General features: G+C 46.1%; 1 protein-coding gene across 1 annotated transcript in view; it reads right to left on the bottom strand.

The window, feature by feature from the left end:
- Positions 1–20,463, bottom strand: part of LOC120018529 (protein turtle homolog B-like) — a 104,969-nt gene extending 84,506 nt beyond the window's left edge. The window contains exons 1-2 of the mRNA XM_038961752.1: positions 20,372–20,463; positions 20,178–20,290 (exon numbers count right to left, since the gene is read on the bottom strand). Of these exons, the coding sequence (XP_038817680.1) occupies positions 20,178–20,290; positions 20,372–20,463 (205 nt within the window). The remainder of the gene's footprint in view (positions 1–20,177; positions 20,291–20,371) is intronic.
- Positions 20,464–21,413: the final 950 nt, after the last annotated feature.

Raw genomic sequence — 21,413 nt, 5'->3', positions numbered from 1 at the left:
CTTCACACTACTAGGTCTCTCTACCCTCTCTCTCTCTGTCTCTACCCTCCCTCTCGCTCTCTGTCTCTACCCTCCCTCTCGCTCTGTCTCTACCCTCCCTCTCGCTCTGTCTCTACCCTCCCTCTCGCTCTGTCTCTACCCTCACTATCTCTGTCTCTACCCTCCCTCTCTCTGTCTCTACCCTCCCTCTCTCTCTGTCTCTACCCTCACTCTCTCTCTCTCTACCCTCCCTCTCTCTCTGTCTCTACCCTCCCTCTCTCTCTCTCTACCCTCACTCTCTCTCTCTGTCTCTACCCTCTCTCTCTCTGTCTCTACCCTCTCTCTCTCTGTCTCTACCCTCTCTCTCTCTGTCTTTAACCACTCTCTCTGTATCTAACATCTCTATCTCTACCCTCTTTCTCTGTGTCTCTACCCTCCATCTATCTCTGTCTCTACCCTCCCTCTCTCTCTCTCTCTCTCTCTCTCTCTCTCTCTCTCTCTCTCTCTCTCTCTCTCTCTCTCTCTCTCTCTCTCTCTCTCTCTCTCTCTCTCTCTCTCTCTCTCTCTCTCTCTCTCTCTCTCTCTCTCTCTACCCTCTCTTTCTCTCTCTCTACCCTCTCTTTCTATCTCGCTGCCTTCTCTCTCTCCGTCTCAACCCTCTCTCTCTACCCTTTCTTTCTCTCTCTCTACCCTCTCTTTCTGTCTCTCTATCTACCCTCTCTTTCTCTCTCTCTCTCTCTGTCTCTAACCTCTCTCTACCCTCTCTCTCTAGCTACCCTCTTTTTCTCTCTCTCTCTCTCTCTCTCTCTCTCTCTCTCTCTGTCTCTAACCTCTCTCTACCCTCTCTCTCTAGCTACTCTCTCTCTCTCTCTCTCTCTCTCTCTCTCTCTCTCTCTCTCTCTACCCTCTCTTTCTCTCTCTCTACCCTCTCTTTCTATCTCGCTGCCTTCTCTCTCTCTGTCTCAACCCTCTCTCTCTACCCTTTCTTTCTCTCTCTCTACCCTCTCTTTCTGTCTCTCTATCTACCCTCTCTTTCTCTCTCTCTCTCTCTGTCTCTAACCTCTCTCTACCCTCTCTCTCTAGCTACCCTCTTTTTCTCTCTCTCTCTCTCTCTCTCTCTCTCTCTCTCTCTGTCTCTAACCTCTCTCTACCCTCTCTCTCTAGCTACCCTCTTTTTCTCTCTCTCTCTCTCTCTCTGTCTCTAACCTCTCTCTACCCTCTCTCTCTAGCTACACTCTCTCTCTATCTACCCTCTCACTCTGCCACACTCAGTCTCACTCACTATGTCAATAACAGAGACATACATTGGATCTCTTAAATTCTGCTGAGCTGAATAATATGACTGTTATTTTTTCCCTATTTAAATCTTTGGAACCTCCCTGTTCAATGATGGAATCCATTTTCTTCTGGACTGCCTGAGTGGTGCTTGCGGTTTTACTACCCTCGGGATTCTCGTGAGACTTTTCAAGGATTGCCACTGCATCCTTGGGAGCAGATAGGCCTGTAGATCATCAAACCTCAACTAAGCATCACATACAGTAAAGCCAGAAACTATGAGTGATTGAATAAGGAATAAATTCCTGATTGCTGTACATTTCTGTGAGTTGCTGTGGCAGATACAGTACTAGCATTGTATTCATGTTCATCAAACTGTGAGGGAGAGCCAGCCTTTGTTTTGTATGGTTACACTAGTTTGTCAGAAGTGTGAGTAGTCAACCAGAGAGAGAACTGGGGGCTTCAACCAGGCCCGTTCCTCATTCTGGCTTTCCCAGAATGCTCCAGGCTTTGTTTGCATGGAGATTCCACTGGGAGCGTACTGGCCGAGGCGAGAGGAGTGGTTGCAGTAGAAAGAGCTGGCACATGCCCAGTGCTGTGCTGGCAGAAGTCTGCCTTCCACAGCTTGAGCACAGGGCTTTCTCTAGGCTGGGTTTACAAGCTTTACTCCCATGATTGGGAGAGTAAATAGAGCATATGCCTGACAGTGAATGAGTGAGGGTATAGGTTGTATGTCTGAGTGAAAGTGAGTGAGTGAGTGACTGAGGGAGTGAGTGAGTGACTGAGGGAGTGAGTGAAGTGAGTGAAGTATCTGTTGGTGAATGGGCACTATAGATGAGTGAATGATAACAGAGAATGATTGAAGGAATGAGTGAGAGAGAGAGAGAGAGACTAGATTTCCTAGACTAGACTGCCTGTATCCTCTCAGGCATGGAAAAGGAAAGGGGATACCTAGTCACTTGTACAACTGAATGCATTCAACTGAAATGTGTCTTCCGCATTTAACCCAACCCCTCTCAATCAGAGAGGTGCGGGTGCTGCCTTAATCAACATCCATGTCATCGGTGCTCAGGGAACAGGACATTAGGATGAAACACATATTGCCAGGGACTGGGAATGGGGGCATGTCCATGTCAATTCAGGAGATAAATTCAAATGTAATTCATGCCCATAGTTTGCAACAAGGATTTTTGCTTCTGAATTGATTGGTTTGAAATGGAATTGACTACAACCCTGCTAGGGACACTACCCTCTACTCTGACATTTGATCTCATCTACCAACATGCCTAACACAGAGATAGCAAACGCAACAGCCAAAGGATGCAGACATTCTTAGAAAGTATACCAATGGTATTAATATTTTCCCACACGCTGTTTAACCTAATATTTGCATAGGTAGTTTTCAGATTTGTGTAATCACATTTCAGCGGTTGACAGTTTTCTAAAACGTTTTTTATGGAAAAATAAATCCTAACCCTAAACAAAATGAATGGTGGGATTAAAAAGAAGAAAAAAAAACATTGTATAGCCCACTGGTAATACCTAGGTAATACATATTTCAGGGTTGGAACTGGCAGTGACTGAACGTGACTGCTACATGAGAGACCAAGACAGGTATGAATTATCAAAGAAACAGCATAAAGGAAATAATAATGCATGTTTTGACTAACTAATATCTGATTATGTTTCATATAGAAAAACTAACCCCTAGCCCTCACAAATCCTAAAACTTAATAATTCTAATCCTCAATTGTCAAATAAAACAGAAAGCAGAGTAACTTTAGACAGAGGATGAGGGGTCATTGAGCTCAGTCATCATCATTTGACGACTCGAGAAAGGACTCCCCCATCTGGACACTATTGGAAGAGCAAGGTTAAGTCAGTCCATGGGTCAACACAGTAGTTTCATGAAAATGTGAACAAACTTGCATAATTTATATTGTAATTATTAAACAGTTCATTGCGCCACTCCAGACCATTTGGTAAACACCTCTAATGGGCACTGCATCAGTCACAACTGTCAGTTACTGACACATCACACACAGCAGTTACATACCATCTGAAATACAATTTAAACAGACAAAATCAAATCAAATGTTATTGGTCACACACACATATTTAGCAGATGTTATTGCGGATGTAGCAAAATGCTTGTGTTCCTAGCTCCAATAGTGCAGTAATATCTAACAATTCACAACAATACACACAAATCTAAAGTAACATTAAATAAATACATTCATGCACAGACAAGTTCCAATGTCATGTGACAATATTGCTGCATTGAGGAGTTACTTTCCCATGCTGGAAACTAGTGAAGCAGTCACACCCCTTTTTGTAAAATGACCACATTTGAGACTGCTGACACCTCTACTGATCATGACAGATTTTCTTCGAAAGCAAATATTAGAAGAAAAATGTGTTTCATTTGGTGTTTTTTGCCTTTTATCTGACACATCTGAAACACATGTCCTGACTGTATAGGCTACTATCACTGACCATAACAATATGTACTTACAGTAGAGAGAGTAATATGCTTGTAGTATTTTTCTGCTCAAATAATGGAGCAATTATTTTACACAGAATTATGCAATATTATGTCTCACTTATTTGTCCTTTCAAATATGAGTTTTTACTCTTTAGGCTATATTACATGATAATTGCATGATAAGGAGTAGGCTAATATTTTCCCTAAAATATTTAGAAATACAAATAAACCAAGGCAGAACTTTCACGTGACTAGAGAAAATGCAGCCATTTATATCAATGAAAAACCGTTATTGCGTTTATCTACCAATTTAGAATGAGCATGCTATGCAAAGGCCAGCAGCAAACCCACATGCAGTCGCTCAAAATTATATATTATGGGCGACACAAAATATATTGCACTTCAACTCACCTTGAGCGGCCGTTCCTCTGGTGCTGAATACACTTGCTATCAAAGTGGCCACATACCAAATCATAGTACTATTGCCGACCAGCTATTACAACGCAAAGTGCCCCGTTCAACGAATCTGTCATATTCGACCTTGCACCGCGCGCGCTCTTATCGACGCCCTTTTATTCATATTCTATGCACTTTCCTATCGGCGATTCCCTTCATCCCTTCCCTCCCCCGTCCTTCCGTCCGCATCCTCTCCCGAAGAGACAGAGCACCTGCACCGCCGCGATTGTAGTAGACCGAGCTGTTTTACGAGTGCATAGTGAAATCTTTGTGAGAATTTAGCCACTTGGTCCGCCTCTTCTATCATTGGATTGGTTGCTGATAGAGGATTTGGGGCGTGTATTAGCTATTATTCCGCCCCTTACTATCGAATGACAGGAGGACAGACGCGTACCAATTCAAGGTGAGTTGGAGCGTGCCGTAGTAGTAGAACCGCAGTATCATGCGCATTGACAGAGAGCCGAGTCCGCATCTTTAAATGCATGTCTTGAAGTGTCTCTTAACACGTGGCACCATAATTGTTCAATACTGACCAGTATATTGAGAGCCTTTGAACGTGCACTCATTCTTCATATCAATGTTGGCATATCTATTCATGCTGCGAGCTACAGTATGCTGGTGATGCGCAAGAGCCATGATGTCTGTGCCGTTCCTCAGTCTCTCCTCTGTCTGTCGCTCATTCACAGCCTCTAGCTGTGGTCATGTCGTTGTCACCGGGTTAAAACGTTCCCTTTCTGATACTACAACCTCGGCTAATGTGTTTGGTGTGGCGACAGATGCAAACATTGTTTCCCCCTCTATTTCTTCGAGGAGGCTGCCTTGTCTGCTGATGCTCCCACTCCAGCTGTAGCCTAGCTACACATGGCATAGCGTCGGAACCGTATCCGCACGCTCATTTTACATCTCCATTCAGTGAAAATGTAGAAGTATTAATAAGAGTCACGTTTTCCAAACACTGCACATAACATATACAAATCAGAATGATTGAAATGATTTTTATTTCCCTCAGAAAAATCATCTACAATCTAATGTACTTCTCCATCAATGCAAAATGGTGTTATGATCCAGTTTATGTGGTTTTCTGTATCTTTCAGGTACTTACTCCATCTTATTGCAGTGACTGGTAGGCCTAATACTGCACATGCACATTCCTCAGTTAAATGATAGCAATTCAGCAAGTCTGGCTCCAAATTTTTCAGCTGCTACTTATCATGACACACAACCCAATTTCTTCACTGACTGTTCCCCAAAATTAAGGACAGATATATACTCTATCTGATAAATAAATAGCATTTTAGGGTCAAAATTAAGGACAGATATATACTCTATCTGATAAATAAATAGCATTTTAGGGTCAAAATTAAGGACAGATATATACTCTATCTGATAAATAAATAGCATTTTAGGGTCAAAATTAAGGACAGATATATACTCTATCTGATAAATAAATAGCATTTTAGGGTCAAAATTAAGGACAGATATATACTCTATCTGATAAATAAATAGCATTTTAGGGTCAAAATTAAGACTAATGTTGATTGGACTGTATCCTAGGGCTCCTGTGTGGCGCAGTGGTATGGCACTGACCAGGTTGCTAGGTGTAAGTTGTAGTGGTCCTCCGACACATTGGTGCGGCTGGCTTCCGGGTTAGATGCGCGCTGTGTTAAGAACCAGTGCGGCTTGGTTGGGTTGTGTTTCGGAGGACGCATGGCTCTCGACCTTCGTCTCTCCCATACGGGAGTTGTAGTGATGAGACAAGACAGTAACTACTAACAATTGGATACCACAAAATTGGGGAGAAAAAGGGGGTAAAAAAATATATTTAAAAAAGGTAGGTCAAAAAGTGTGACCACCATTTGTGTGACACATCTCCTTTGCATAGAGTTGATCAGGCTGTTAGAATGTTGTCCCACTCATCTTCAATGGCTGTGCGAAGTTGCTGGATATTGGCGGGAACTGGAACACACTGTCAATCCAGAGCATCCCAAAAATGCTCAATGGGTAGAGTTGATCATACTCACATGTCTGGTGAGTATGCAGGCCATGGAAGAGCTAGGACATTCTGAGTATGCAGGCCATGGAAGAGCTGGGACATTTGTCTGCACATTGTATACAGATATGCTGCCATCAACTTCATGCTGAAACATGAGTTGATGGCAGCGCATGAATGGGACGACAATGCATGGTCCCATGGAAAAGGTGTTTGCCATTTTACAAATGGACCCAAATGTAATTTCTGTCACAGATGTCAGACGATCTCTTAGAAAATGTACGTACACAAGAATTCCTAGGATATATATTTCCACACTATGTAATCCCTTGATTTCCACACTATGTAATCCCTTGACGTCATCACTTTGTCCATCCCAAAACTCTGTTTCCTCTTGTGCAAAGGCACTTTCTCCTAATCAAGAGTTACAAAATATAATGCCTCATTGACCAACATAGTCAAATGTGGAATCCATCCAGTCGTGAAAGAATGTGGAATGTTGTTAGCATAGAAATATGTTTGGTATGGGCACTTTAGATTCACCAGTTCACCACCCATCCAGGGCATAGACCTCTATTACAATACTGCTGTTCCTCCAGGTGTTGTTTCTCCAGGTGTTGTTTCATATTGTCCCGTGATACACAGTTCTCTATTGTGTGGTTAAATGTTTGCCAAATTAATCACTTAATCACTTAAGATCTCGTCACGGTATCTCTGTGCATTTAAATATGCCATCAATAAAATGCAATTATGTTCATTGTCCGTACCATAACCCCATCGCCACAATGTTGACATCAGGAAACCGCTCACCCACATGACGCCATATTCACTGTCTGCCATCTGCCCGGTACAGTTGAAACTGGGATTCATCCATGAAGAAAGAGCACACTTCTCCAGCATGCCAGTGGCCATCGAAGGTGAGCATTTGCACACTGTAGTCGGTTACGACGTCAAACTGCTGTCACGTCAAGACCTTGGTGAAGACGACGAGCATGCAGATGAGCTTCCCTGAGACGGTTTCTGTCAGTTTGTGTAGAAATTCTTCAGTTATGCAAATAAAAGTTTCATCAGCTGTCCAGGTGGCTGGTTCCAGACAATCCAGTAGGTGAAGAAGCAGGATGTGGAGGTCCTGGGCTGGCGTGGTTACACATGGTCAGCAGTTGTAAGGCTCGTTGCACGTACTGCCAAATTCTCTAAAACGACGTTGGAGGCGACTTATGGTAGTGAAATGAACATTCAATTTTCATGCAACAGCTCTGCAATCAGCATGTCGTTTTGCACGCTCCTTCAAAACTTGAGACATCTGTGGCATTGTGTTGTGTGACAAAACTGCACATTTACGAGTGGCCTTTTATTGTCCCCAGCACAAGGTCCACCTGTGTAATGAGCATGCTGTTTAATCAACTTCTTGATATGCCACACCTATCAGGTGGAAGGATTATCTTGACAAAGGAGAAATTCTCAGTAACAGAGATGTATCAGGTTTCAGGTAAAACCCAGGTGCAGACTGTTTTGAAGGAACAATGTTTATTGTAACAACAGGGGCAGGCAAACGACAGGTAAAGGCAGGCAGGGGTCGATAATCCAGAGTAGTGGGGCCAAGGTACAGCACGGCAGGCAGGCAGGCAGGCAGGCCCAGGGTCAGGCCAGGCAGAGGTCGGTAATCCAGAGTAGAGGCAAAGGTACAGGACGGCAGGCAGAGTGGTCAGGCAATCGGGCTCAGAGTCAGGACAGGCAAGGGTCAAAACCAGGAGGACGAGAAAAAGAGAGACTGGGGAAAAACAAGAGCTGAGAAATGCTGGTTGACTTGAACAAACAAGACGAATTGGCACAGACAGACAGAAAACACAGGTATAAATACCCAGGAGATAAGTGGGGAAGATGGGCGACACCTGGAGGGAGGTGGAGAAGCACAAAGACAGGTGAAACACATCAGGGCGTGACAAGATGTGAACAAATTCTAAGAGAAATAAGCTTCTTGTGCCTATGGAAAATTTCTGGGATCTTTTATTTCAGCTCATGAAACATGGGACCAACACTTTACATGTTGCATTTATATTTTTCTTCAGCGCAAAACAAGCAGGAAAGTATGTTTTTTACTTTAAATTGATATGTCCATTGAACTGGTCCTGGATGACAAAGCCATTGGGAGGGTAGAGTTGTCCTCTGTCTCCCACATTGACCCAATTACTGTCATAGGTGAGGTGCAATACTGCTCCCTCTCTTTCTCTGACTGCTGCATGGCAAACTGAGCACAAGGTCATCTCTCTCTATGTATCTCTCTCTCGCTCTCTCTGCCTTTCTGCCTCTCTGCCTCTCTGCCTCCCTGCCTCCCTGCCTGCCTGCCTGCCTGCCTGCCTGCCTGCCTGCCTGCCTGCCTGCCTGCCTGCCTGCCTGCCTGCCTGCCTGCCTGCCTGCCTGCCTGCCTGCCTCCCTACCTACCTACCTACCTGCCTGCCTGCCTGCCTGCCTGCCTGCCTGCCTGCCTGCCTGCCTGCCTGCCTGCCTGTCTGCCTGCCTGAAGTTGCAAGAGTGCTGACACATCGCCTTTTACTGACCAGAACATCTCATGACCCTCTGGGATTATAAATCCTGATAAGTACTGTACAGGGTCTGTTTCCACGGTGACACCAACATAGCATAATGGTATTAGCCCAGCTTTATGAGACAGACAGACAGACAGACAGACAGACAGACAGACAGACAGACAGACAGACAGACAGACAGACAGACAGACAGACAGACAGACAGACAGACAGACAGACAGACAGACAGACAGACAGACAGACAGACAGACAGACAGACAGACAGACAGACAGACAGACAGAGCAGCAGTGTGATGATTTCTTTTAGATTAGGATGAAAGTTGATATAATTCCTTTTATGCATCTCTTATTTAGAGCATCATTACTGTAATAGGTTGTTGACAATTTTACTATAACTTGTTACCATAGTATTACCATGTTATTACCTAGGCTAATGTGATGTCATTTTAAGTGCCATTATTTTCATGTAAAGATATTGTCATTAACTATGTAGTTCTTAAAACACAGTTAATCTATGGAAAGCCTACTGTATGCCGATGGCTCGAAAGCGTACACATTTGCGTACACATTTGTGTTAAGATCATACCATTTGTTGTCCTACAATCCACCAACTTTAACATGGGTGTCCATAGATGTTTATCAAAAGCCTAACATAGGCTAGTGTGGTTAGTGGCATACATATTAGACTGTGGGTTTGCCATGCTAGTAGCCATGCAGAGATTACATGTTCTGGTTTTCTGCATCTAGATTTCATCTGTCATAGTGAAAGTGCCAACCCACAAGGGCACCAATGCATGCTAATCCTCCCCCAGCCACACGTGATTCCTACAAGGGCAGCTTTTGTTGGGAATTAAACAACCTCTCCCAATTGCTTACAGTCACATTTCCCATACATCTCTTGACCTGAGTGGGGATGTGCATGGCGGGAGAGTTCTCCAAACTGCAGGGATGGGTTTGTATAGGCCCTACATATGGGGCCAAGGGAGGGACACCTATCTGTTAATCCAATCTATGCCCAATAAGGCAAAAAGATCTGAGCTCATAATATCTGGTTGTTGTATCAAACTTGAGGTAATCTCCTTTACAGTAGCATGGAATACTTTTGTGAATGGGTACTCTGCTCCTAGTAATCCTATGTTTTCTTGACCTGGTATCCATCTGTTTGAACTTGAACCAGCCAACTCCTCTGATGTGTGTTCACTGTCATGACTTACTGTACATGACCAAGTACTTGGCTAAAGCATAAACTTATCCGGCTACCAGACTTGAGTTTACTTTCTCCTTACATGCATGTTTTGCACTTTTCTGTTCTCAATCTTCAATGTGTCTCTGTTATGTTTGAAGTTGAAAATTGCGCCCTTGGCTTTGATGCAGTTGGACAGCCAATAGGTGCCAGGAAAAGACTCCTTCCTGGAAGCCACAACATGGCACAGCCAATATGTTTACGGCAGAAGATTTGTCACAGTGTGTACGGTTTGTCACAGTGTGTATGTGCTCTATGGCCTAAATATGGTGTTTGGAGTCGTGTGTAGTTATATCCATGCTAAGCTTGCTTTCATGTACACAGTTTAAGGGCAGTAAAATTGCAGTGAAAACTCAGTCATTGTGTCTTTCATATGCATGGGTTTTAAATTGTGAGACTGGAAAAGTAATTCAATCTGTATAGTGACTTACAGTAATTTCCAATGTAGCTATAATCTTGGTTGCTTAATCAGTTTTAAACTGGTGAATGACATCTCACCACTGCAATTACCAATGTGTAGCAAGCACACAAGCTCAAAATGGCAGCTGTGCATCAGCTACAGTACAGTAGTTGGTTGCTACATATTTAAGCAAGTTACAGCCTAATCCCCACACAATATAAAGCATTGGAATACTCAAATGAATACCAATTCTCAAATGAATAGAGCACATACATGGCTGCCCTCCTGCGTCAAAGCCAAGGGTGCAATTTTCAACTATATCAGGCGATATCAGAGGAAGGCCATACAAATGGTCAGACTCCAGCCACCCAAGTCATAGACTGTTCTCTCCGCCACCACAAGGCAAGCGGTACCGGAGTACCAAGTCTGCAACCAAAAGGCTCCTGAACAGCTTCTACCCTCGAGCCATAAGACTGCTGAACAGTTAATCAAATGGCTACCCTGACTATTTGCATTGACCCCCTTTTTATTTGCACTGACTCTCTTGCACCGGCTCTATGCACACACACTGGACTCTACCCAGACACTCACACATACTACACTGACACTCCAACATGCACACATGCGCACACTTAACACACACACACATGTATATTGACGCCACACACACTCACACTTTCACACTCCTTCACACTCTTCACATACGCTGCTGCTACTCTGTTTATTATCTATTGTGATTGCCTTGTCACTTTTATCCCTACCTACATTTACATTTGACCTCAATTACCTCAACTAACTCGTACCCCTGCACATTGACTCGGTACTGGTACTCCTTGTATATAGCCCCATTACTGTTATTTCCGTAGACATTTTTAACAATGTTTTTCTTATTTTTGAACTCATTTTTGATCTGCATTGTTGGGAAAGGGCTCATAAGTAAGCATTTCACGGTTAAGTCTACACCAGACTTATTCGGCGTATGTGACAAATAACATTTTATTTTATTTGGACATATAGTGTAAGAAATCAAACAATTTCAGACAAGCCCAATGTCTACCACGTAGAACATTGTCAACTCTCTCCCAAATGTAGCTGACTCTGTCCTCTCTACCTCCCCAAGATCTTAAAGTACAAATTAGCTTTTATTTGTCAAATCTCTATTTTTGTAAATGTAAATAGTATGTTATAGAAGAGTCCATACACTTTTTGGGCGAAACTTAACCCACCAGTGATAGACTTCCTCAGGCTCGTTCTGCAGTGCCAAGACACAGATAACAAAGGCTACAAAACCACCCAAATACGTCATTTTTGAAATGGCAAAATTCTCAGTATAGTGATGCAGTTCTTTTGATCTTGTACACATGAAATTGTGTCATTCAGGAACTTTATCCGCAATTAATATTCAATTTTGTTGGACTTCAGCGATTTTCCATGTGAAGGATGTGTGTGCTTTCTCGCTCCAAACACGCATGCTCACACACTGAAAAGTATTGTGAAATTGCCACAAAAGTGTCTGGACTCCTCTATAACATGCCATTTACATTTTAAAAAATTATTTGATTCAGGGCCCTGGTGGTGCACTATGTAGGGAATAGGGTGCCATTTGGGATATAGGCCGAGTCTCTGCAGGACGCTGTCAGCTGTCACCACTTTAGTCTGAATGAGTGATTCCCAGCACTCTGGTTTGTTCTCCTTCTGAGGGACAATACTCTAATGGGACACATTCAATAGGAAGGGATATCTAGAGGCTGGAGGGGAGTGATGGAGACTGCATGGAGGAGTAATGTAGGTCTATAATAATCACCTAAACCAGTGAACCTTAGGAACTCAATGATTTTGATCCCCCTCTTACTTCATCACTTTTTCCTCTCTCTTTCCCTCTTGCCACACATCCTTCTTATTCCCTCTCAGCATCTTCTCTTCTCCCTCTTTCTCCCACTAACACCAAATTAACTTGAAAAAGGAAGGTGTGGGTGTAGTGCGCCAAAGTTATCTCGAAATGTAATTACAGACCAACACAGATGTGACTGTGACTCATCAGATTAGAGTGTAGAACCCAGAGGAAACACAGATATTATGATGCACCGGCCGGCCTGCATTGGCTAAAACAGTACTGTAGGTGAATTCACCTACACTAGCAGCATAGAGGAGGTCATATTTGTTCAATGTAATAGCTGATGCCGTGATTCCAGGAACACTGACTATAATAGCCACCTCAGTGCTAATCATCGTTTGCTCATGGATGTTTGTAAACCAATTTCAGAATTAAATAATACACTATATCCTAAAGCAAGTTGGTCTCATCAGCATTGTACATTCCTACTTGTCAATAAGAATGACTGTTCTAGAGAGTGTCAATCAGAGCTGAGGAGCTGATGGAGACTGTGATGTCATCATGTCAGTCAGCCATGGTGGTGGTGGTAGTGGTGATGATGGAGGGACTAAAAATGCCTCACTAACAGAAATACAGCTGAATTCTCCAAATTCAGAGCGAGTGAGAGAGAGAGAGAGAGAGAGAGAGAGAGAGAGAGAGAGAGAGAGAGAGAGAGAGAGAGAGAGAGAGAGAGAGAGAGAGAGAGAGAGAGAGAGAAACCTACAGGGCCTTCCTCAATTCCCATGACCAGATCCTCTTCTGAGACTGATGACTCAGGAACGGCAGGCAGAAATAAATTCTTATCATTACCCTGCCAAGTCTGTCTCCATCAGCTATAATGGGACATTTGAATGAGAATCATTTGTATATTATTCTCATGTGCTATTCTGCCCGCCTGCTTGGCTTGAAACAAGTGCTGCACCTCCAAATCTTAGATAAGCAAGGGGAAATTGATGCATCTCTCTTCCCTCTCCCTCTTTCTCTGTCCCTCTTTCTTGCTCTCTCTCCCCATCTGACTCTCCCTCTCACATCTCTTTCTCTCTATCTGTGCATGTGTGTGTGTGTCAAGAAGGATAATGTGTGTCTAAAACATGAAAAGCCAAAGAATCCCTGAAAAGATGCAAGTACTACTCCCCGTTGTTCCATCAGTTCATATATTTTCAATCTCATGGTCTGCTAACCAGTGACTAATGCTTGACTGCCTCCTATGAGGATTTGTTTCAAATAATGAAAATATATATTTTTATATTCACACACCATCATATTTCATAGATATCATTGTTGCATTTTCAATCAACTTAATTTAAAAACATTAATGTCTTCTGTTATTTTCAGAGTTGTACAAATGTAGAGGTCTAGAATTTTCCGCAGGAAGCAGACCTGAATGACAAGCTGGTGAAGGGGGGATGGATTTATTTGACTGGCTGGCCCAACATGATACAGCAGTCCAAAAGAAGAGCACTAAGCCACAAATTGAACCTTTCCTCTCCCCCATTTTCATATGGATATGAAGGTAATTGAACGATATTCATTACAATTACCTATTTCAGCAGTCCTCTTTGGATTCTGCTAATCAATGCATTGAATGGGGGGATGGGAGCCCAGAAGTGGCCATCTTACATTTACATTTTATCATTTAGCGTCATTTAGCAGACGCTCTTATCCAGAATGACTTACAAGTTAGTGCATTCATGTTAAGATAGCTAGGTGAGACAACCACATATCACAGTCGTAGTAAGCACATTTTTCCTCAAAGTAGTTATCAGAAAAGTCAGTGCTAGTAGCCCAAGACAAGTGCGAGTGTTAGTTCCCTTTTTTTTCTTTCCCTGTGTAGTGGTAGAAGCTACCTTATAATGTCTCATTCCCTGCTTCACTGTCACTGTGTGAAAGTCTCTCTCTGCAGCAGCTGGCATCTGTATCGACACATCCAGTTAAACACAGTACAACAGTGCTCCCCATGTAATTTAGTTCAAGATGCAATCTAATGTCTCCTCAGCAAGCATCCAAATGATTATCTCAATAAAATCCTGCTGGAGTAGATCTTAAGGCCATGCGGTGCTGTAACACACTGCCTTTAATGATGTACAGTATGATTAAAGTGCTCTCCTCTTGGTTGGATTGTACATTTTCACACCATCTGTGTATACCTACAGTACTGTATTTAGTCATCAAGGTTGACGTTACGCACGTTTTTAACACACCTTGTTGAACCCAATTTAGCAGCTTGAAGTAGCACGTATGGTTGCCATGGTTTCCAGGTGTCATGTAGGTGTAATGCTGATTCCTATCATGCGTCCATCAATAGGGCTGTTCATAGGTAGGTAAGCTTCCGCATGTCCTTTATACTAGTGACCACAGACTGAAATAGAACATCTCTACGGTGGCGACTATTTACTTAGGTTTGGAAAATTAGGGAAAAAGTCATATGGAGGAACTAAACTCTATATCAATCAGAATCGAGAATGCGCTCTCATTTCAAAAGCAATAGTCTCAAAATATCCTTTCTGTAATGTATATCCTGCATTAAACCTTGAGTTGTGCTCAAATCCACTACAGTATTCATATCTGAACTCTAACTAGGTTGGGTGCTTGGATCTTGGCAATGCTACCATCCTATTCTGGGCAGCTCTGCTCCCTCTCTCTAATATCGGCCACAGTCACTGAGCTAACACAGTCTCTAAATGTCTTGTCTCACACCAGCAGCTGCACAAAGAGCAGGTCTATTTGGTCACCGTCTGCTTAAACAGAGCTGCTGAGGGCTGAGGGTAGGAGAGGATGTGATAGCAGCCTGTCTTATGTGAGCCTCGGTGCTGTGAACACACTGATCTAAATGGAGCCTCTATACCTGACAGAGATCCCACTGGGCACAGACGTCAATTCAACGTCTATTCCATGTTGGTTCAACGTAATTTCATTGAAAGGACATGGAAACAATGTTGATTAAACCAGTATTTGCCTCATTGGGATAACTCTCATCACAACATTTGGACATGATATCTATCTGCACGTCTTTGACTCGTGTGCAACACAATTGTGGTAGCGTTTTGTGTGGGAATAAGTAGGTTCATTGTGGGAGGTTCATTGTGGTATTCTAACTCTGTCTTATCACCATGCTACTGGAGTTATAATTAAGCAATAAGCCCCGGGGGGGGTGTGGTATATGGCCAATATACCACGGCTAAGGGCTGTTCTTTTGCTCGACGCAATGCGGAGTGCCTGGATACAGCCCTACACCTTGGTATATTAGCAATATACCACAAACCCCGAGGTGCCTTATTGCTATTATAAGCTGGTTAACAACGTAATTAGAGCCACTTTGTGTGGAATTGTTTTTGTTACGTGTTTTGTGTGATGCGCCAGGCTGGTTTTCCTCCGGGTACCATGTTTAACCCGTAGTATGTTTATTGTTAAACATTTTGCATCTTTGTTGCGCTTTTCACTTTTGCCTATGGCTGGAGGTTTGTTTGACGCAGTTGCGTCCGTCTGTTGTTTGCTTCTGCCAAATAAAGTGTGCGCCTGATCACAACTCTGCTCTCCTGCACCTGACTTCTACACCAGTAGCGCACAACCTGACACAATCAGCATTCAGGGCTCGAACCACTCATTACATTAATCATTCTGTGAGGAAATCAGCTTCACAAGATGTGTTCGTTTTAGGCGGTGACAGATGGAATGGCAAAAAGAAAGTCAGGCTGTAAGGGGTGCGTGTTGGTGGCAGGGAAGTCAGGCGCAGGAGAACGAACTTGGTATAAACAGAGTTATTTAATAAATGCTGTCCAAACTCCAAAACAACCAAAATGTACAAAATAACAAAGTGGGTACAAAACCCGTCGCACATCAACACTAAATAGCACATCACATACAAACAAAACAATCTCCGACAAGGACATGAGGGGAAACAGAGGGTTAAATGCACAACATGTAATTGATAGGATTGGAACCAGGTGTGAAGAAAGACAAGACAAATCCAATGGAAAATGAAAAATGGATCAGTGATGGCTAGAAGATCGGTGACGTCGACCGCCGAACACCGCCCGAACAAGGAGAGGGACCGACCCCCCCCCCCCCCCCCCCCCCCCCGACATGCGGCTCCAGCTGCGTGTCGGCACCGACCTCGGGAACGACCCAGAGGGCGAGGCGCAGGGCGATCCGGATGGAGACAGTGGAAATCTCGCAGCATGGAAGGAACCAACACGTCCTCCACCGGAACCCAGCATCTCTCCTCCGGACCATACCCCTCCCAGTCCACGAGGTACTGAAGGCCCCTCGCCCGACGTCTCGAATCCAGTATGGAACAAACGGAGTACGCCGGGGCCCCCTCGATGTCCAGAGGGGGTGGAGGAACCTCCCGCACCTCAGACTCCTGGAGTGGGCCAGCCACCACCGGCCTGAGGAGAGACACATGGAACGAGGGGTTAATGCAGTAATCGGGGGGATGCTGTAACCTCTAACATACCTCGTTCACTCTCCTCAGGACTATAAATGGCCCCCCAAACCGCGGACCCAGCTTCCGACAGGGCAGGCGGAGGGGCAGGTTTCGGGTCGAGAGCCAGATCAGGTCCTCACTGCGGTGACGGTCTGCGCAGTACGGCGCACTGAAGGTGGACATGGGCGGCGTCCCATGTTTCTTCCGCGCGCCTGAACCAGTCGTCCCCCGCAGGAGCCTCGGTCTGACTCTGATGCCAAGGAGACAGAACCAGCTGATACCCCAATACACACTGGAAGGGAGAAAGGTTAGTGGAGGAGTGGCGGAGCGAGTTCTGGGCCATCTCTGCGCAGGGCACGAACGCCGCCCACTCCCCCGGCCGGTCCTGGCAATAAGACCTCAGAAACCTACCCACATCCTGGTTAACTCTCTCCACCTGCCCGTTACTTTCGGGGTGAAAACCTGAATTAAGGCTGACCGAGACCCCCAGACGTTCCATGAATGCCTTCCAGACCCTTGACGTGAACTGGGGACCCCGATCAGGCACCACGTAGTGCCGGAAGACGTGTGTAAACAAGGCCTCCGCAGTTTGTAGGGCCGTAGGGAGACCGGGCAAAGGGAGGAGACAGAACTTAGAAAAACGATCCACAACGACCAGGATCGTAGTGTTACCCTGTGAATGTGGAAGATTGGTTAGGAAATCCACCGGGCAGGTGCGACCACAGCCGTTGTGGAACGGGTAAGGGTTGTAACTTACCTCTGGGCAGGTGTCTAGGAGCCTTGCACTGGGCGCACACCGAGCAGGAGGAAACATAAACCCTCACGTCCTTAGCTAAAGTGGGCCACCAGTACTTCCCTCTAAGACAGCGCACCGTCCGACCGATCCCAGGATGACCAGAGGAGGGTGACGTGTGGGCCCAATAGATCAGCCGGTCGCGGACAGCAGACGGAACGTACAGACGCCCAGCTGGACACTGAGGGGGAGCGGCCTCTGCATGTGACGCCCGCTCAATGTCCGCGTCCAGCTCCCACACTATACCGCGCCACTAAACAAGAGGCGGGGAGTATGGGAGTGGGATCCATGGGCCGCTCCTCTGTGTCATACAGCCGGGACAATGCGTCTGCCTTAACGTTCTGGGAGCCTGGTCTGTAAGAAAGGGTAAACACAAAACGGGTGAAAAACATGGCCCACCTTGCCTGGTGAGGGTTCAGTCTCCTCGCCGCCCGGATGTACTCCAGATTGTGGTGGTCAGTCCAGATGAGAAAAGGGTGTCTAGCCCCCTCAAGTCAATGTCTCCACACCTTCAGGGCCTTGACGACAGCCAACAACTCCCGGTCCCCCACATCATAGTTTCGCTCCGCCGGGCTGAGCTTCTTCGAGAAGAAGGCACAAGGGCGGAGCTTCGGTGGCGTACCCGAGCACTGAGAGAGCACAGCTGCTATCCCAGCCTCAGACGCGTCCACCTCCACTATGAATGCCAAAGAGGGATCTGGATGGGCCAGCACGGGAGCCGAGTAAACAAAGCTCTCAGGTGACTGAAAGCCCTGTCCGCCTCAGTTGTCCACTGCAAGTGCACCGGGCCCCCCTTCAGCAGTGAAGTAATGGGAGCCGCTACCTGACCAAAACCCTGAGTAAACCTCCGGTAGTAGTTGGCAAACCCTAAGAATCACTGCACTTCCTTTATCGTGGTGGGAGTCGGCCAATTACGCAAGGCTGCAATGCGGTCACTCTCCATCTCCACCCCTGACGTGGAAATGCGATACCCTAGGAAAGAGACGGACTGTTGGAAGAACAGACATTTCTCAGCCTTGACGTACAGGTCATGCTCCAACAGGCGACCAAGCACTTTGCGCACCAGGGACACATGATCGGCGCGCGTAGCGGAGCATATCAAAATGTCATCAATATACACCACTACACCCTGCCCGTGCAGGTCCCTGAAAATCTTGTCTACAAAAGCTTGGAAGACTGATGGCGCATTCATCAACCCATACGGCATGACGAGGTACTCATAGTGCCCAGAGGTGGTACTGAAAGCCGTCTTCCACTCGTCTCCCTCTCGGATACGCACCAGATTGTAAGTGCTCCTGAGATCTAGTTTGGTGAAGAAGTGCGCCCCGTGCATTGACTCTATCGCTGTGGCTATGAGAGGTAGCGGGTAACTATACCTTACCGTGATCTGATTTAGACCCCGGTAGTCAATACACGGACGCAGACCTCCCTCATTCTTCTTCACAATAAAGAAACTCGAGGAGACGGGTGAAGAGTAGGACCGAATGTACCTCTGACGCAGGGATTCGAGACATATGTTTCCATATCCTTCGTCTCCGCCTGTGAGAGGGGATACACGTGACTCCTGGGAAGTGCAGCGTCTACCAGGAAATATATCGCACAATCGCCCCGTCGATGGGGTGGTAATTGAGCCAAATCGGCATATTCAGGGGGAGTGCGCACGGTGGAGACCATAGTAGCACCAACGGAAACCCCAAAACACCTACCTGAGCACTCTCGCGACCACCCCTTGAGAGTCCTCTGTGGCCAAGAAACAGTGGGGTTATGACAAGCTAACCAGGGTAGGCCCAGCACCACGGGAAACGCAGGAGAGTCAATAAGGAAAAGACACATTTTCTCCGTGTGACTCCCCTGCATCACCATGCCCAAAGGATCGGTGACCTCCCTAATTAACCCTGACCCTAATGGTCGACTATCTAAGGCGTGAACGGGGAAGGGCACATCCACGGGAACAATGGGGGTCCCTAAACTGAGCTAACACTCTATCAATGAAATTCCCAGCCGCGCCTGAATCTACGAGCGCCTTATGCTGGGAATGCGGGAAAAACTCAGGAAAAGTGACAGACACAAACATATGTGCAACAGAGGACTCTGGGTGAGAATGGTGCCAGCTCACCTGGGGTGACGCCAGAGCGCCCTGCCTGCTGCCTCGATTCTCAGAGGAACCAACCCGGCACCGACCAGCAGTGTGACCTCTGCCGCCACAGATGGTGCACGAGCGGAAACCCCCTCCGGTCTCCCTGCGCACCGCCCCACCCAGCTCCATGGGTATCAGAGAGGGGGTGCGGGAGGATGGAACCACCAGACCCCGATCTGGACGTCCGCGAGTAGCCAGCAGGTTGTCCAGCCAGATGGACAGGTCCACCAGCTGGTCGAAAGTGAGGGTGGTGTCTCTGCAGGCCAGCTCCGGACGACATCCTCACGCAGACTGCAGCGGTAGTGGTCGATCAGGGCCCTGTTGTTCCATCCCGCGCCGGCAGCCAGGGTCCTAAACTCCAGGGCAAACTCCTGGGCGCTCCTCGTCTCCTGCCTCAGATGGTAGAGGCGCTCACCCACCGCTCTGCCCTCGGGCGGGTGGTCGAAGACTGCCCGGAAACGGTGGGTGAACTACTCAAAATAGTCCAACGCCGCATCTCCCTCTCTCCACACGGCGTTGGCCCACTCCAGGGCATTCCCGGTGAGGCACGAGACGAGGGCGGACACCCTCTCACGGTCCGATGGAGCTGGGTGGGCCGTGGCCAGGTAGAGGTTTAGTTGGAGGAGGAAACCCTGGCAGTTGGCAGCACTCCCGTCGTACTCCTGTGGCATGGAGAGACGGATCCCACTGGGTTCAGGCGGGAAAGGGGCGCTCAGGATAGACCCGGTTGCGCTGGGGGGAGGCGCTGGAAGAACCCCCCGTCTCTACCAGCGGTCCATTGTCTGGACAACGTGATCCATGGCGGCGCCCAGATGGTAAAGCATTACCGCATGCTCCTGGACGCGCTCCTCCACCTCCATGGCCAGGGTACCTTCTCCTGCTGACTCCATAGGTGGTCGGAGATTCTGTAAGGGGTGCGTGTTGGTGGCAGGGAAGTCAGGTGCAGGAGAACGAACTTGGTATAAACAGAGTTATTTAATAAATGCTGACCAAACTCCAAAACAACAAAAATGTACAAAATAACAAAGTGGGTACAAAACCCGTCGCACACCAAAACTAAATAGCACATCACATACAAACAAAACAATCTCCGACAAGACATGAGGGGAAACAGAGGGTTAAATGCACAACATGTAATTGATGGGATTGGAACCAGGTGTGAAGGAAGACAAGACAAAACCAATGGAAAATGAAAAATGGATCAGTGATGGCTAGAAGGTCGGTGACGTCGACCGCCGAACACCGCCCGAACAAGGAGAGGGACCAACTTCGGCGGAAGTCATGACACAAGCAGGTTAACATTCCATTCGTTTCATAAATTGTGGAATTTGACATTAATACCACCCACCCTCCCACCCATAACCTGAGAAGGGAAGTGAAGCAGTACTGAGGTGATTCAACAGATGGCAGGGTGTGGTAATGTAATTCAGTTTAAAAATAATCACAGCAAAGCATATTGATTAGCTTCCTCTATCTATACATTACAGTACAGTAAATGGCTGCAACAACAATGGTTCATGCTTTCAAGCTGCCATTTCAATGTGCCTACTAGAAAATACTTGTATCTTCATGTGTAAGTATTATGTTAACTCTTGAACCAAAAGGATCTATTGTCGGAGGAAAGAGATGGATAAGATGCAAATGTTAAGAGCCATTTTGCATCTGCCATGATGACTTTCTTAAAATTTCAAGCACAGACTTTGCCAGGATGCTGACCATTAGCATACGGAGCAGTGGAATGAATGTCCTTTTCAGCTACTATGTTACCGGAGATATCAATACTCAAAGGGCACATGCAGCCCTGTCAGCA

This window comes from Salvelinus namaycush, chromosome 23 (genome assembly GCF_016432855.1).
Source record: "Salvelinus namaycush isolate Seneca chromosome 23, SaNama_1.0, whole genome shotgun sequence".
In the NCBI taxonomy this organism is placed as follows: domain Eukaryota; kingdom Metazoa; phylum Chordata; class Actinopteri; order Salmoniformes; family Salmonidae; genus Salvelinus; species Salvelinus namaycush.
This window is presented reverse-complemented; position numbering and strand designations above follow the sequence as displayed.